Source organism: Lepidochelys olivacea (assembly GCF_965140295.1).
Source record: "Lepidochelys olivacea isolate rLepOli2 genome assembly, chromosome: 1".
Lineage (NCBI taxonomy): Eukaryota > Metazoa > Chordata > Testudines > Cheloniidae > Lepidochelys > Lepidochelys olivacea.
In genome coordinates, this window is record NC_140411.1 from 64,931,621 (window position 1) to 64,948,972 (window position 17,352).

General features: G+C 41.2%; 1 protein-coding gene across 1 annotated transcript in view; it reads right to left on the reverse strand.

Moving 5' to 3' along the window:
• The window catches only part of WBP4 (WW domain binding protein 4), a 31,225-nt gene that overhangs the window by 11,798 nt on the left and 2,075 nt on the right, over nt 1-17,352 (reverse strand). The window contains exons 2-7 of the mRNA XM_084624293.1: nt 9,946-10,018; nt 7,705-7,767; nt 7,470-7,593; nt 6,504-6,674; nt 5,444-5,499; nt 1,843-1,909 (exon numbers count right to left, since the gene is read on the reverse strand). Coding sequence (XP_084480419.1) covers nt 1,843-1,909; nt 5,444-5,499; nt 6,504-6,674; nt 7,470-7,593; nt 7,705-7,767; nt 9,946-10,018 — 554 coding nt within the window. The remainder of the gene's footprint in view (nt 1-1,842; nt 1,910-5,443; nt 5,500-6,503; nt 6,675-7,469; nt 7,594-7,704; nt 7,768-9,945; nt 10,019-17,352) is intronic.

Genomic DNA, 17,352 nt, shown 5'->3' on the forward strand with positions numbered 1-17,352 from the left:
TCCAATTCCATCCTCGACCCTGACCAATCTGGCTTCCACTCCTTGACCTTTTGCTCTCGCCTCTTCCTAGCCAAATCTCAGAACCATACTCCATCCTCATCCTCCTTGACCTCTCAGCCACCTTTAACACAGTTTACCATGATCATCTTCTTGAAACCTTGTTCTCCGTTGGCTTCCATGACTCTGTCCTCTCCTGGTTTTCCTCCTACCTCTCTAATAATTCTTTTAGTGTGCTCTTTGGAGGAGCCTCCTCATCTGCCCTCCAACTGTCTGTGGGGGTTCCAAAGGCTCTGTCTTTGCTTTCCTTCTCTTCTCTATCTATACCTTATCTCTCGGTAATCTCATCCATACACACAAGTTCAGTACCATCTCTGTGTGGAAGATTCACAGATCCACCTCTCTACTCCAGATCTGTCCCTTTTGTCCAGACTAATATCGCAGCCAATCTCTCTGACATCTACTGGTGGAGGTTTAGCCCAGGCTCAGCATGTCTAAAATAGAGCTCTTAATCTTCACCTGCAAGCTCTTCCCCCGACTCCTTTCTCAATCATTGTGGACAACATCAACATCCTACCTGTCACTTAGGCCCATAACCTAGGCATCATCTTCAGCTGGGACCTCTCTCTAGGTCCTCACACGAGGGCTACGTCTAAGATTCTTTCTGCATAACATCGCTAAAATATGGCCTTTCCTATCCTTCCACACAGCTAACGCACTTGGCCTGGCTCTCATGATCTTGTGTCTCATCAATTGCTCCATCATTATCTTTTCTGGCCTTGACAAACACAATCTTGCCTCACTGATATCTATTCAGAATGCTGCTGCAAAGATCATTTCCCTAGCCTGTTGCTTTGACCATGTCACCCCTCTCTTTTCATCCCTCTATTGTCTTCTCCTTCTCTATCAAATCAAACATTAGCTACTTGTCTTCACTTCTGAGACCCTTCACAACTTATCCCCGCCCTTCCTATCATTTCTCGTTCAGTATCAAATGATTGACTCTTTCCTCCGATCGGCTGAAGATGCCAGCAGCCATTGCCCACTTGTTACATTTTCAAAATAAGCACCAGCATGCTTTCTCCCATGCTTGGGAGAATCTCCCCGCAAAAACCACAGAATTAAATCCCCTTTCAAACTCTTTTGCCAGGAAGCCTGCAAAAAAATTGACAACTAGGTTGCTGGCATCCTGAGACAACAGCCTATCATACTGACCAATACTGTCTCAGTGTATCCTTATACTCCACCATCGGTTTGTCTGTATCCATCTGTTGTCTCTTGTCCTACACTTAGATTGTAAGCTCTTGGGACAGGGACTGTTTTTTGTACAGCATCTAGCACAATGAGGTACTGGGACTCCTAGGCACTACTATAATATTAATAATAACAAACAACAACAACAGCAGCACTAAAGTTACAGCAAAAAAAAACACACAAAAAAACCACAAGCGCTTGTTCCTCTTTGGTTTCCAAACAAAGATTTTTTAAAATAACATTATGTATATGGACTACCCATACTTCACAGTTACAAACTGAATGTGTAGACGTATATGAAATTATTATGTTTCCATGCCATCAGGATGGTGAAGAAACCATTCATCTGTATGCAACAGTTTGTCTGTAGGCCAGCAAAACTAGGAGTGGTTTAACAAAGCATACAGCATCAGATGATTCTCAGCTGAGGGAAACACTCAGTTAAACAACAGGCATAATTTAGCCATTACTACATTTTCAAAAGATTCAAACGTTTGAAATAGTTCTAACAAAGTTTTACTACAAAAAAACAAAACAAAACAAACCATCTCTTTCCAGACAGAGCTTAATTGTGAAAACGATGTTGCTTACCTCCTGTTTCTATATTATAATAGTAGGTCTGACCATCTTCACTGACTCCTTCCACCCATGCTCCTGTCTAATGAAAACACACAGAAATTGAATTAGTGGAATGAATTTTAATGACTAACCAAATAATTGCTGACAAACTATAAAGATATTCAGCCCTCCAGTACTTTCCTGTCATGGTAATTATGATGTTTTTAGGGCCTGCTCTAACTCATATTAAAGTTTTTGGAAAAATTCCCCATTGACTCTGCTGGGAGTTAGGTAGGGACCTTATAACTTAAAGTAATACTCGTGCAAGAATGCACACAGACACTCTACAGGTACACATATTTCACACATATATACAAATAGTTAGTTTTTAAAAAGCGGCTGCTCAGTAGCAATCACTGTAGTTAAGGTTGCCAAACAGTTGAAATTACAACTTAACCCATTATTATTTTCACATGCTTGTGGCTTTCCAAAACATTCACTGCTTGAGTTGACATTTTCCATAGTTGGTTTCTGACCTAAAGTTAACAGAAAAGTTCTCAGAAAGTCTGAGAAAAATCCATCCAGCAGATTTAAAGTTTTGTGAGGGTTGGAGAAAAACAACTTGAAGAAACCCTACTCCAAACTGAAAACAAAACTAAGCCAACACTTGTCTTCCTTCCTTCCAACACAGGGCTTAGCAACAATGGCTGAAGACTGAAACTTGACATGGACATAGTCCTCACTGAGGACTAAGGCATTTGCTTATTTGGAAAATATATTAATTTTCACACTAGATTAATAACAAAGTCATGACTGTTTAAGAAGTGCATACTGGACATGAACCTTTGAAATTTCCCTTAAGCTGCACACTGATCTAGCCCACAATGTTATTTTTACATTAATGTATATGGGATTATAATTAATCACATATGCAATAGTCTTGACTTCATGCAATGCTAGACTGCATTTTTTTTAAAAGTCAAGAAAATAAAAAATTAAGATTCTCTTCGTAACATTTTTGCACAAACTATATAGCAGGGGTCGGCAACCATCGGCACGCAGCCCATCAGGGTAATCCACTGGTGGGCCGCAAGACATTTTGTTTACGTTGACCGTCCGCAGGCACGGCTCCCCGCAGCTCCTAATGGCCGCAGTTGGCCATTCCCGGCCACTGGGAGCTGCGGGAAGCAGCCAGGAACCCTGCCGATCCCTGCTATATAGAAATCTTCGTTTATATGCTGGTGAAATGAAATCAGTTGATTCAGAGAAGAAAAACAGCCCCTAGTGAACACGCTTCCTCAAGGTTTTATTCTTGTGGTTTTACAGTACATTAGTTTAAATAAGAGGAAACAAAAGAAAAATTGCTTTGCATAACTAGAAAGAAGACAACAAAAAACAGCCTGTGGCATAACTTGGCCCCTTCTATTACAGCACAGATCTATTAAAGCTATGCAATGCATTCTACCCATGATCCAGCAGAGCACTTAAGCGGATGCTTAACTTTAAGCATGTTATGACCCAAGAACCCCTTAAGGCCAACTGTCAAGATATTCTCTCTGTACGTCTATCAGCATTTATATTACGCTTACCACTGTAGTAGCTAAACTTCAGTATACAACACTGGTTTATTACGCCACCCGGTATGTTTATGTGAGGTCTAAGCAGAAAGTTAACTTTCTGAAGTTTAGCTACTACAGTGGTAAGAGTTATATAAATGCTGATGGACATACAGAGAGACAAAGTAGGTGAGGTAATATCTTTTATTGGACCAACTTCTGTTGGTGAAAGAGAGACAAGCTTTCGAGCTACACAGAGCTCTTCTTTCTTCAGGAAGTTAACTTTCTGCTGCCTGTAAAGCAAGGAGAATCTCTGAACCTAATTACACCTCTACCCTGATATAAAGCGACCCGATATAACATGAATTTGGATATAACATGGTTAAGCAGAGCTCTGGGGGGCGGGGCTACGCGCTCCGGCAGATCAGTGCGTCAGCGTGTCTGGCTCCGACACGCTGCTCTGAGTGGCGTGTTAAGGGCGCCGGGCCGGGGCCGAGGGGTTGAATAAGGGGCAGAGGGTCTCGGGGGGCGGTCAGGGGACAGGGCGGGTTGGATGGTTCGGAGGTTCTGGGAGCAGGGCAGTCAGGAGATGGGGGCATTAGATAGGGTGTGGGAGTCCCGGGGGCCTGTCAGGGGGCGGTGGTGTGGAAAGGGGTCAGGGCAGTCAGGGGATAGGGAGCAGGGGGGTTGGGTAGGGGGTGGAGTCCTGGGGGTGATTAGGGACTGGGGGGCCTCTGGAGGGGGCGGATAGGGGACAAAGAGCAGGGGGGCTTAGAACGGGGGTGGGGTCTTGGGAGGGGTGGTTGGGGCGGGGGGGTCTCTGGAGGGGGTAGTCAGGGGACAAGGAGTGGGGGGTTTGGATGGGTTGGGAGTTCTGAGGAGTCAGTCAGGGGGCGGGAAGTGACTATTAATAATGGAAATGCTCGAGGCCAAAGCAAGTTCAATATAATACAGTTTCACCTATAATGCGCTAAGATTTTTTGGCTCCCAAGGACCGCATTATATCAGGGTAGAGGTGTAGTAATCCAGCATACATACACCATGGGGAAGGCACCATTGCTTTTAGTATTTCCTACTTCTTTTGCTTATGTTTGCAATCTTAACACATATTATTTATTATTAGTTTTTCCATTTAATTTCCTCAGTGTAGTTTAAACAAGAAAATAACAACTCTGCAGCGTTTTGCACAACTCCATAAACTGCAACACTACATTAGATATGCTAAAACCTTAACCCTAAAATCAGGGAGCTGAATTAAAAACACAACTTTGCAACTGTATAGCTGCAAGAAACACAAATATGCAGCACTATGGAGTTCCACAAATACTGCACGACATAGCTGCATAGCATTTACTGCAATTAATGTTTCAAAAAACGAATAGAAGTTATTTAATGTGCATAAAAGAAACAAGCAAAATTTTAAATTGCTTAGGGCTGGAATTGCTCAGGCAAACTTAATTCTGGCATTTCTTAACTTTTGAGTACTTGACTTTGCAACATTAACATTCTTTTAACATAGTTTTTAGGTGCATGTGTGTATATATATATGTACATATACACACATATACATATACATATACATACACACACACACACTGCATGTATATCCTCCAAATAATGTTTCCTAAAGGAGAACTAGCCACATGCAAAAAGTTTAAAACATTAGCCATTTCCAAGCAAAGGAATCTTATGAATTATTTTAAAATATGAACACATATTTTTTTTCCTGTGTTGATTAATTTTCAAAAGGCGGAACAGGATTTGCTTGATTTTTTCCAGAAAGATTCAGCTTTTTTTGGCTGAAACAAAGCATCAAAAGTTTGACTCCAAAAGAATAATTTTTAAAAAGTTATCTGCAACTGAAAACAGGAATTGGTAATGAAAGTTGAGTTTTAACCTTAACCGTAGGTTTCACAGCTCTATTCAAGCTACAATATATTTTTCTAAGATCCACAATATATAGGTTGTTTGAATTCAATATTGTGAATAATACATGAGAGATAAGCCAAGTAGGCAGCAAAAAGTTTTGTAAAGAAAGCCATAAGAACAAAGAAGTAGTACAAATAACATTTGATTACCGTTCGTGAGTTTCGAGAGTTGTCTTGAAATCCTTCAGGTTTCTCCCACTGTGATTCTTTAAACAGAAACATATTTCATTTATTATTTATAAAACCATTTCAATGTTTACTATCAATCATTATGACAAATAGTCGACTAGAACATATTGCAGATGTGTATGCATACGCATGCATGAGTAATATATGTATTACTCATCTAAAAAGAAATCACACTGGGTCAGATTGTGATCCCCTTACTCCTCTGAACAGTAACCCAAGAGTAGTCCCACTGAAGTAACTGAGACTAAATGTGGAGTAAGAATATGATAATCTGGCCTACTATGACTTGTAAATTTCTATTGCATTATAGCTGATATATAATTATAGTACATTTTAAATATCTTCTTATAGGACAATCAGCCAGGAGAGACTGAGAAACACAAGATTTTTACGGTTTCGAAATTAGGAAGGACTGAGAATTACACCAATGTCAGTGCCTGCAAGAAACGGTGTGTAATATACCCATCTAATCATAATATAGGACCCTTCAGTGCTCCACAGCAAACACATTCATTAAGGCCCTATCAACACAGTGTGTTCCTGACCCCAAATAAGGTGATCAGTTTAATCCTGTGCAGGTAAACAAGAAACCCAGTAATCGTAGTCTAATCTCATTATCCTTGAGATACTATTGGTACTCAAATAATTACTCATTTTATACCTGAGTCCTGATAAAGTGGATTCTGATTGCCTTTCTTTGGGTTGGGGGTGGAAATGGGATTGCCCTTTTGTGCATTTAAATATAAACTTTGTAGGGTGTCAAGAACTTTTAGGAATGTCCATGAGTTCTCCTGTTATTTATTGATTAATAAAATATCAACAGGGCCCATCTTAAGCTCTGGGCACTCTCACATAATTATAAAAGTCATGAATTTATAATAATATGTGGACTCTATATAATTGTCCACACACTAAGAATTAATCTAATAACACAGATAACGGAAGGCTAGCAAAGTGTACGGCGCCCTGCTTTGGTTAGAGGGAATAATTAGATCAATATTTGTTCCTTGCTATTATTTACCTCCGGTTACAGTATTGTAGTAATACATGTAACCCTCAGGGGAAAGTCCCTGCACCCATTCCTTTGTTTCATCTGATGGTGCTTCTGAGGTGTCTTTTCTCTTTTTTTTCTTTTCCTTCTTTTCTTTCTTTTCCTCCTGTTTACTTTGTGTTGAACTGGGACCTATAGAATCTTAAAGAAAATAACACCCATTTTTTCAGTGTTATAATCAGAATTTACTTATTGGGCATTCCTCATATAGGCAACAGCAAATATCAACTTAGTCCAAAGTAGTTTCTTCTTTCATGATATACTAAATACCAAAAGCTTTTCAGTGTAAGGCTATACTATTACGAATCAGTCTAAGAATCACCAGGAGAAACAACAAGCTGAAAAATCTAAATTCAAGGATTACCTCAGGGCTATTGAGCATGGAGTCAACAGAAGCTAGAAACCGGAGGAGACAGTCTCCATGGAGGGTTCAAACTAACAGGACTAAATTACAAAAAATGGTAGTTTACCCTCATGCTAACAGACCAAAAGCACCTGCTCAGCTTTAAAATGGGAGGAGATTAAAAGAAGAAAAAAGGACTCAGTTAAGTGATAGGTGAAAGCTCAACTATTAGCTATGCACTTGTCTCCATTGGGAAAATTGGGACCCATAATTAATGACTGGTGCAGCTCCACCAGTAAATGTAATAATAGAAACTGTACAGTAGATAATGCTTAGGCACTTTTTCTACCATGATGTTTAACCTCAACTCCCACCTGAACTGTCCTGAGAGTTAGAAGACATGATGATAAAAACCCTGCTTACACAACTTAACAGCTTCCACTATTGCTAACACTGTGGTAAATTATATGTCCCATTTTTGCCAATGTAAACACAATCCTGGAGTTTCTACAAAACTAATACAAAAAGAAAGTCCTGTTCAATATTCTCTTTACTGCTGCCTTTAAGCCTTTTCTGGCAGCTATAGGAACTACCTGACTTAACTCCAAGCCTTTTCAGATCCTCTTGATATGCTTTCAGTGCAGCTTCCTCCATTGCTGCAAATTCCTTTGACATTTTTTCTTCTTCTTTTGCCTTTTCCATACTTTTCTTTTTAATCTACAATTTTTTTTAGAAAAAAGGGGAGGGAGGGGAGAAGAAATAGACGAAAGTCATAAATAAAAGGGAAAAAGTTAAATGTTTAGAGAAAAAAGGAAAAATTCAATTTACCTCACTAATTTTCTTTGCCACATTTTCCTTATGGTTCTTTCCCCTTTCATGAAATTCAATGCTCTTAAAGAGGAAAAAAGTAAATTAAAATACAGTGAAAAAATAATTTGCAGGAAATTTATTTCCTTTGGTAAACTACAAATATATACCCAGACAAGAAGAAAAACTTAGCTGGACTTAAAACTGAATGTACTTAACAATAACATAGGTAAAAATTGTTATGGAAAAATCCAACCATTAGAAACTTAGGAAATACAAAGTAAAGTTTAACATAAAAGAAACCCAGCAGTAGAAAGAATGGAAATGCAGTTATATTCTGAAAAATGGCATGGTGAAGTTTTATATTGACTGGATCTCAATGACATCAGATGGTTTGTATGCGGTTTTAGTTTAAAAAAAATGTATTAAACAAATTAAAGAGCAGGCAGCCCTGTGTAGATGGGGGTTTTTGCATGGTCCATGGTTCTCGAGCTTCCTTCTATGCCCCCAGGATTCATATCTCAATTTCCACTCCCCTTTACCTTCCAAGTCTATAGGACTTATCATAGACCTTACTGGATCAGTAGGAACTTATGGGCCTCATGAAGATCATATTAAGATCTACTGAGCTCTTCCAGACTTTAAAAACTCTGCAGTTAAGCAAATCTGAGACTGGGAGCAGAAATCCAGGTATGTAACCTAGGAGATCAAGCAGACTGGGAGTAGGATGTGGATAATTTAGGAAGACAATTGGAGAGCCTTTAAACCAAAAAGGCTGCCAGATAGAGTAGGGAAAACAGAAGCCTGAAGAGCTTAGGAGTCCTGCAGGAGCACTGAGGGAGGTGTGGTGGGAAAGTGGTGGGGAGTTTAGGAGCTCTTAGAGTTGTAGGAATCACCTCCTAATCCAGGTGCTAGTGCACTTGCCAACAAACAAGGCTCAAAAGTACTTCTGGAGGCCTGGCGTACCAACATGGCAAATGGTGCGTCCTCAAAGTGACAATTTGGTCTTAAGTGCTTAGAGCACCAACTTTAGAAGGCCTGCAGGAAGGAGGCAACGCTACTGTGCGCTTGTGGATCCTATTGACATTCTAAGGTCCACAGCAGGTCCTGTAGACCAGTGTTTCTCAAACTGTTGTACTGGTGACCCCTTTCACATAGCAAACCTCTGTGTGCGACACCCCCCCCATAAATTAAAAACACTTTTGTTTATATATTTAACACCATTATAAATGCTGGAGGGAAAGCGGGGTTTGGGTTGGAGGCTGGCAGCTCGCGACTCCCATGTAATAACCTGGCGACCCCCCTGAGGGGTCCCAACCCCCAGTTTGAGAACCCCTGCTGTTGACATTAGAAGATCTGCACAGAGGCTTAGCTTCAAGACAATGATGGGCATGGTATTTACCTGGGTGGTTTTTACTAGGTAAAATCATAGTTTTACTGCACCAGAAAAAACTAGTTAGTTCCAATTCAAGACATTTTCTGTTTTAAAAACTGTTTCATTAATGCATACCACATCACATTTCACTTTAGTTACATATTCAAATTATCAAATTAAATAAGGAAGTAGATTTGGAGCTTAATTTAGGGTTGTAAAAATAAAAAGTAGAACTGCAGTAGGCGCAATACTAATATCTGTAATATAATTCTGAACTTTGGAATGTCTGTATACATATTGGTTCAGTATTTTCTCAAGGAAATTATACATGTCAACTCATATTTCAGTTTTCAGTATTATATACATATTATATATACTGCAAAGCTATTATCATATTGCGAAATATTTTTCAGTAATTTTCATTAGTATTTTCTAATAATTATTTTATTTTTCCGGTATTTACCAGTGTCCTGTCCAGGCTAGTGTTTCCCAGGAAATGGCCAACCTTGCTTCAAGGTGGAGCAAAATTCAAATTATGGAGCCTGAGAAAATGGAACTTGATTCTTCAGACCTTTTACACATGGATGAGGAATGCAGAATCAAGTCCTAGGGCTCCAGTCTTGCATTGAGGTCCATGGAAGTACAAGAGATTTTTAATGCAGGATCCAGGTCTTAATTTGCAAGTCTTTTTTCCCCTAGTTTTATAGCTAACATGGCTTACAAAGGCATATTTAAAACAAACAAATAAACACTAGGTAAACATTAGTTTACATGTCAGTAAGCAATACTGAAAAAAATATTCAAATATAACATTTAATATATTATATATACAATTCAAATTCTAGTACTTCAGAATCCGTAATATCACACTAACTAGACCAACATACAGGCTTGTTGTCTGCTATCCAGCACTTGCAGTAACCACAAAATTTCTTTGGCTGGGATTTCCAGTAATCAGCCCTAAACATAAACAAACAAATAAATAAATTAGAAAAAAATTTAGGTAGATTTATGCACAATCAGAAACAAAATAACCAAAGCAAAAAGTTCTGAAACAGAGAGCATTAGAAACCAAGTCCAGCCTTACCATGGTGCTTGGTTGTGCTGTCAAGGTTTTCTTCTGCACAAGTTTTTGTGGACAGGTTAGAGAGGCTATTCTAGGTCCAAAACAAGATTTATTAATGAGTTCGACTGCAGTGTTTGATAAAATAGATCAGGCTGTTACCTGTGGCTTTGCAAAAATTTCTACAGACCCAAAGCCTTCACTTACAACAGAAATTATGTTTTTGGTGCTTTTGTAGTCAGCTAACCTTCCAAATTATTAACAGCTGCAGTAGTTAGGCTTATTGAATATATAATACTGGGGAATGCACAATTCATAATATCTGCAATAAAAATATACACTTTGATAGTTTTCAAACTATCAACATAACATAAATACATACCTTGGCTATACAACACAATGAATTTAAATAAAAAATGTAGTGCTATACTATTTTGGGGAAAGGGAAAGGTATATTTTTGGATAACTCAAAACTGTGCAAAGGATTCTGGAACAGATCTGGAATAGACTCTAGGTTATGTCCCAAAATGTATTGGGCCAAAGACTGGAAAATTTGAAATAGGCAATTAGAGAGCAGGTCCACAGCACCTCTTGGACCTTCTCTCTTAGTTGAGAAGTTGTTCCTAAGCCATCTCTAACTTTTTTAACAAATGGAAAGTGAATCCCCATGGTAATCCCTGGTTAACTTTTGAGAGGTACAGAACATCAGGGTTGGAAGGGACCTCAGGAGGTCATCTAGTACAACCCCCTGCTCAAAACAGGACCAATCCCCAATTTTTGCCCCAGATCCCTAAATGGCCCCCTCAAGGATTGAACTCACAACCCTGGGTTTAGCAGGCCAATACTCAAACCACTGAGCTATCCCTTCCCCCGCAAAGCCCTTTGCACAGGTAGAGGAACAGTTTCACTTTTAAGGCTGTATTCTTTGAAGTGAACAAGTATTAATAGCACTGTTAAAGGATTACACATCCATAAAACTTCAAGTAGTATATCATGTGGGACTCTCTATCTTCTAAAAAAGAAAATACATAAAAATCCAAAAAAGTGCTAAAGTCACCAAAAGTCAAGAAATGAAAGAGGTGAGATTCCTAAGCTGTTAACTCTGCTACATTACATGTATGTATATTTTATTCTTGTTTTCCTTAATAAATGCATCATTTAGTAGGTTACCGGACATGACTCCATTCTGCCATTACATCCCGTAGGAGTCAATGGGGCTCTGCACAGGCACTGGAGTCTGAGCTAGCAAATTTAAGGGTGGGATTTACAGCTGAAATCTTGGCTTCGCTGAAGTCAAACACAAAATTCCTATTGTCCTCAATAGAGCCAAGATTTCACCCCATGTTGTTAAATGTATAACAAACATAAAGGATGTGGCTGTGCAATGCTGCAGACTTTAATACTATTTCATTTCATGTGTGATTTTAACTGTGAAAACTATGGCCCTAACTCTCCGAAGACTTATACACATGCTCAATTTCATGCACTGAGTAGTCCCACTAGGGGACTACTAAAAGGGGCAGATTCCCTGATCCACCAAGCTAATTTCATGCCGCTTAAAGCAAACTGAGACTGTCACCAGAGAGTATCCCCCATGTAAGGAGAATCTCCACCATCTTAAAGATGGTGGAGCAGTGGAACACGGGAACCCTTCCCGCATTTGGAATAACAGCAAGAAGGGGTGTGTCAGAGTCCTGCGAGTGACACGGCAGGGATGCTGAAGTGGGGCTCCAGTATGATCAACTCTCCACTGGCAAAAGGTTGTTTAAGCCTGATCTACTGTGATTATTTTCATCGATATACTACACTGATACATGCACTAGTATGGATGCAGTTATATTGGTGAAGAGCACCTTTACACAGATATAACTGTGTCCACACTAGTGGGATCATGCCACTGTAACTATACTGGGATAGTTAAAGCAGTACAAATTTCTAGTGTAGACTAGGCCTAAGGAACCTCATGTCAGTGGAATAAGTTAAGGCTGGCCCCAGCTTGCACTTGAGCCAGGCACCAGAACCAGGGAACTATGAGCAGCTCCCTGAGAACCACGCCTCTCCACTGTACCTGAGCTATGCTCGGTACAAGCCCATGGTGGATAAAGTTAAGCACATGCTTAGCTGTTTGTGGGATTGGGGCATAAATTTGTTAAGCACTGTGCACATTTGCCAAGTGTTAAGTTGTTTACATGAAGGCAAGTTTATTCTCTTTTTAAAACATGCCACATTAAAAAATTATCATATATCAAAGATAATTGGATATATGTTAAAATAATACTTGAAACAGAAATGGTCAATATGGTAAGAGAAAGATGTAAATCAGGCAGATCTGTTCTGGGATAAGCTCCCACAGTTCTTTGATATAACAGATGGACTAGCATGACAAACATGTGAAGACTTAGCTTTCTCACTGCCAAATGAAAGTACGCATTGCTAAACTGCTGATAGCATACTGAGTTTTCCAGGCCCCAAATCCTTGGGTTCTCACCAAAAAAAGTGTTGGTGGCCTCAGAGTGTGGCCACCAACTCTTGCTGGTGGCCGCTCTGACCATTTTCCCTAAAATACTTAATTAACTTTAGGAAAATCAAATAAATATGCACATATTCATGTCCAAATCATTGTAATTTATTTATGTAGGGTTTTTTGCACACTCAAGAATAAAAATAACATGCAGTTATCTCCTTACTGGATCTAAACAGAACAGAAACACAAATAAGGTGCTTTGCACATTCTCACATTCTTGTCTTTTTTCTTATTGTTTCTTTTGCTTTTTTGGGTGGGGGGTTGCTTTTCTTTTTTTAAAACTTGCTTGCTAGTAAGTCTGCTGTGGAATGTGATATTAACAAACATATAAATATCACTTTTCACAGCAGACTCACTCAGTCCCAGCAAGCCCAGGGACAAATTAAGCCCTGGATGGGGAAGTGGTTACGGAGGCAGCAAGGTGATGGGGCACTGGGGGAGGCAGCATGGGCCAGGGATGATTGGGGAGGGTGAGCTCGGGGACAGAACCCATCACCACACAGCCCGGGAATGGAACCCAAAGCCCTTTGTACAGGGGATGGGGCTCAGGGATGGAGCCCAAAGCCCCATGGGTGGAACCTTCCACCCACCACCCCAGGGCTGAAGCCCAACCCCACCACCCCTGGGAAGGTGGGGAACACACACTGGCTGTCCGCTCCTCCAGCTTTTCTGTCTCCAGAGGTGGCCAGGACCCAACCACTGCTGGCAGCCCCAGGGAAGTGGTCGCTGCTTTGCCCCTCCCCTCACCACCACCCAGGAGTCTTTGGCCACAAGAAAAGCCCCTTTTGGCCGCATGCAGTCATGGTGGCCGCATTTGAAAAACACTGCTTTAAACAATTCAACAGAGTGGGATATGTCTGCACCAAACTGTATACTCCATTTTGTCACGTAACTTCCATTTTGTATTATAAGCGTCATTCTTTGCTATGTGCTAAACAGGCTTGATCTTGCCCAAGGCAAGTCTATTATTATGAATTCCTGACAGCCACTCTGCACAGGAAAGGTGTTTGATGCCTTGTTGAAGAACTATAACTGAGAAGCCAACATAGAGCTACCTAGGGCCATGAACTGTCTCTCAATTGCCCAGCCCCAATGAACAATGTTTTTTGTACATGGCTTGTAGATCTGCACTTTCTCCAGCTGGGCACATGACATGAGAGACTGTATTTGGGGGGGTGGCATTTCTCAGAGGTGGGCTCAACCCCAGGAAGCGGGATGTGCAGGATAGAAAAGACAGGAGGGGGGTCTCTGGCCAGCCGGAAACACTGAGTAACCTCAGACTCATAGAAGGGGTAAGAGTAAGACCAAACCAGCGGAGGGTTTGTCTCAGAACTTTTGTTATTTAGCAGAGATCTATAACTCTCTGTGTCTTTTAAGATTAAAGTGACTGTGGTTAAGAAATTCCTTTGCTAAACCTGTGTTCCTTACTTTCCTGTCACGTCACCTCCGAAGGGGCTGAACTAGAAGCCCGAGTGACCCCAGCCAAGATGGAACTCCGTGTAAGTGACTGGATAGAGCCAAGAGAGGTAAGAGGCACTGCTTTCAGAGTCTGCTGTGGTTGGACGGTACATAAGATAGTTTGTGATCATGTAATTAAAAGCTGTATCATAATGCACACATAAAATGGCGAGTTAAAGTTGCACAAGCAATCATTATTTCAGCATTTCCTAACTTTTGAGCACTTGACTTTGTAATCTTAATGTTCTTTTATTATTTTGGGGGGGATTATACAGTGTCAAATTACTGCTTTGCAATCCTGTTTAAAGACAAGTTTCTTGCCCCAAATGCCTGTACAATCTAAGGCTCCAATTCTTCAAAGATTTATGCACGTGTTTATCTTTAAGCATGTGAGTACTTCTATTGAACTGAATAGTTATTCTGGAATAGCTCCCCATGTGGACACTCTATTTAGAAAAAAAGTTATTTTAATTGCATAATAATCAGTGTGCTTCTGAAGTGAAGTAATTACTCTGCAATTAAAATCACTTTTCTTCTGGAATAGAGTGTCCACATGGGGAGCTATTGCAGAATAAACTATTAGCTATATCAGGGGCCAGCAACCTTTCAGAAGTGGCGTGCTGAGTCTTCATTTATTCACTCTAATTTAAGGTTTCGCGTGCCAGTAATACATTTTAATGTTTTTAGAAGGTCTCTTTCTATAAGTCTATAATATATAACTAAACTATTGTATGTAAAGTAAATAAAGTTTTTTAAATGTTTAAGAAGCTTCATTTAAAATTAAATTAAAATGCAGAGCCCCCCGGACCAGTGGCCAGGATCCGGGCAGTGTGAGTGCCACTGAAAATCAGCTTGTGGGCTGCCTTTGGCACGCGTGCCATAGGTTGCCTACCCCTGAGCTATATAGATATTCCTATATATATATATATAGCTATTCTGGTCAATTTCTCTGCATAGACAAGCCCTAAGTTTTTGCAGGATTGGGAGAGGAAGCCAGTAGAGGCTTGCAAGTGTCTGCTTCAGGTTGGATTGGGTATAAAAAGAACTTGACACTCTTGAGCTCAGGTCAGGGTGAATTTGGACCACCAGGGGGCTAGGTTTGTACTAGGATGGAGGGAGCAAGGAAAGGATCTGGCTCTCTGTCCTCAGAGCCCAGTGGAGGTGGTGGCAGCGGGCTGGAGGAGTCAGCAGTGGGACAGCGGGCTGGCTGTGCTGAGAATGGGCCTTTGTCTTCCTGAAAAGGAAGTGCAGCAGCACCAGGATACAGAGAAAGCTTGGAGCAGGCAGGTAACCCCCACTGCCCTGCCCTGCAGGGGGTAAGAGTGGAACACCCACACACACATACTGCAGCATGGCAGGCACAGCATGATGCAGACCCAGCTGACTGGGCATGTGGGCTTGATACCTCCCCACTGCCTGCCCACAGAAAGCCCTGTAGGGAGAGGTGCTGGGCTTCCTAGAGCCGCTGCCTGGTGGCCAATCTCCCTGGAGGGGCACATCTAGGACAGGCCATCCCAGTCCTGCAAGAAGGAGCCCTGGTGGAGTCTGAAATGTCTGTGCCCAGCAGTGGCATTGATGGAGCCTCCTGCAGGGTACAGCAGAGTGTAGGACTACAGACAGGACAGGGGGTGCAGGGCTCCCAGGCCTAGAGTTTGGCACAGTTGCTGTGGGGAGCCGTGGGCTGGAGTGAGGGCAGAGAGTGAAGTAGAGGCTTGCAATCCAGCCAAGACCCGACGGGACCACCCAACTACAAGGTTCGGGTTGGGTCGGGTATAAAAACAACTTGATGAGCCCAGATTTGGACTGGCTGTGGTCTAGTCAAGATTGGATTGGGCTTTAAAATTAGGGCTGACCAGACCTCTAGAAGCCAGCAGGGAACAAGTTCTCCTGGTACTGTGAACAGAGGTTCAGGTCAATGGCCACAACTGCCCGCCCCCAGGGAAGGCTTTCACAGCATCTTCACTCAATAACTGCTCCTCAAAATGGCAGAAGAAGCATAGTCTTGGGACCTGCAAGCAAGGACATGGGGTGAAAAATCACTGAGTCAATGGAAACATTGACACTGACTTCCAGGGGGTCAGGATTTCACCTATTGTGTACTAGTCTCACCTTGAAATCCTTCTCTCATTTCAATGCAAATAGATGTATGTATCCTGAATTTACAGCTGAGGTGAGAACACAGGCTTACCTGCTCAGGATGCTAAAACTAGGAGGCACCAATGGAGCTTTATGTGATATCTATCCCAACTTGCCTCATTTCTTTAACAGAAATAATTCTAAATTCACAGTGCTATTTGACTAAAGATTACCCAGCCTTTTCCCTGGGAAAAGACATGAACACTGTATCACTTACTAAAAACCTGAAGACAGTCCTACAACTGGATATCCCTTGATTTAAAAGAGAGGGGGGCTGATGGTCGAGCCTTTTCCATATACAACAGCTTAGGAACAAGCTCCCAGTTCCCACCCCTGTCCAAAATGACCCTGGATCTGTTGGCCTTCAGGCATGCTGCAAGATGCATCAATTTCTGTGGGCTGTGGCAGAGGGTGGGATTTGATTATGGTTATAACTGCATAGGAAAGGGGAGTTTTGTGTTTTGCTGCAGGCTGATTGGGATAAGATACTATTTAATTTTATTTCTTAGCTGTAATTTGTTTCCATTCAACATTCCCCCCGCCCCTTTTTTTATTACTATATAATTCCAAAGAAATAAAATAACACAGGCTCCTACCCTGCAAGACAATTTCCATAGGCTGATGCATGTGCCCATACAATGGGTCTGGACTGGTGCAGGGTCTATCTGTGTGGATTAGGGCCTTGGATTGTAAATTATTAAAAAAAATCAGTTTTTCTATTTTGTAAAGCAATATAAACATCTACAGCAGTACATAAGATGAAATTCACAACTGAATCAGTGCGGTCGTATCCTTGTACACACACGTGGAGCTCCACTGAAGTCACTAGATCTCTGTGGGAGTACAGGGATTCCACTGAGTAACAGGATCTGGCCTGCTTCTCAAACAAAAAATAAACCAGTGCACAATGGTTGGGGAACTGTGCAATAACAATGGTAGCAATAATTAGTTAGGGCTTGTCTGCACTAAAGCTGTAAGTTGACCTACGTTATGCTACTTCAGTTACGTTATGTAATGGAAGTCAACACAACTTAGGTCCACTTACAGAGGTGTCTAAACGGTGCTGTGTCGATGGGAGATGCTTCTCAGGGAGCTGGAGTACACAAGTCAATG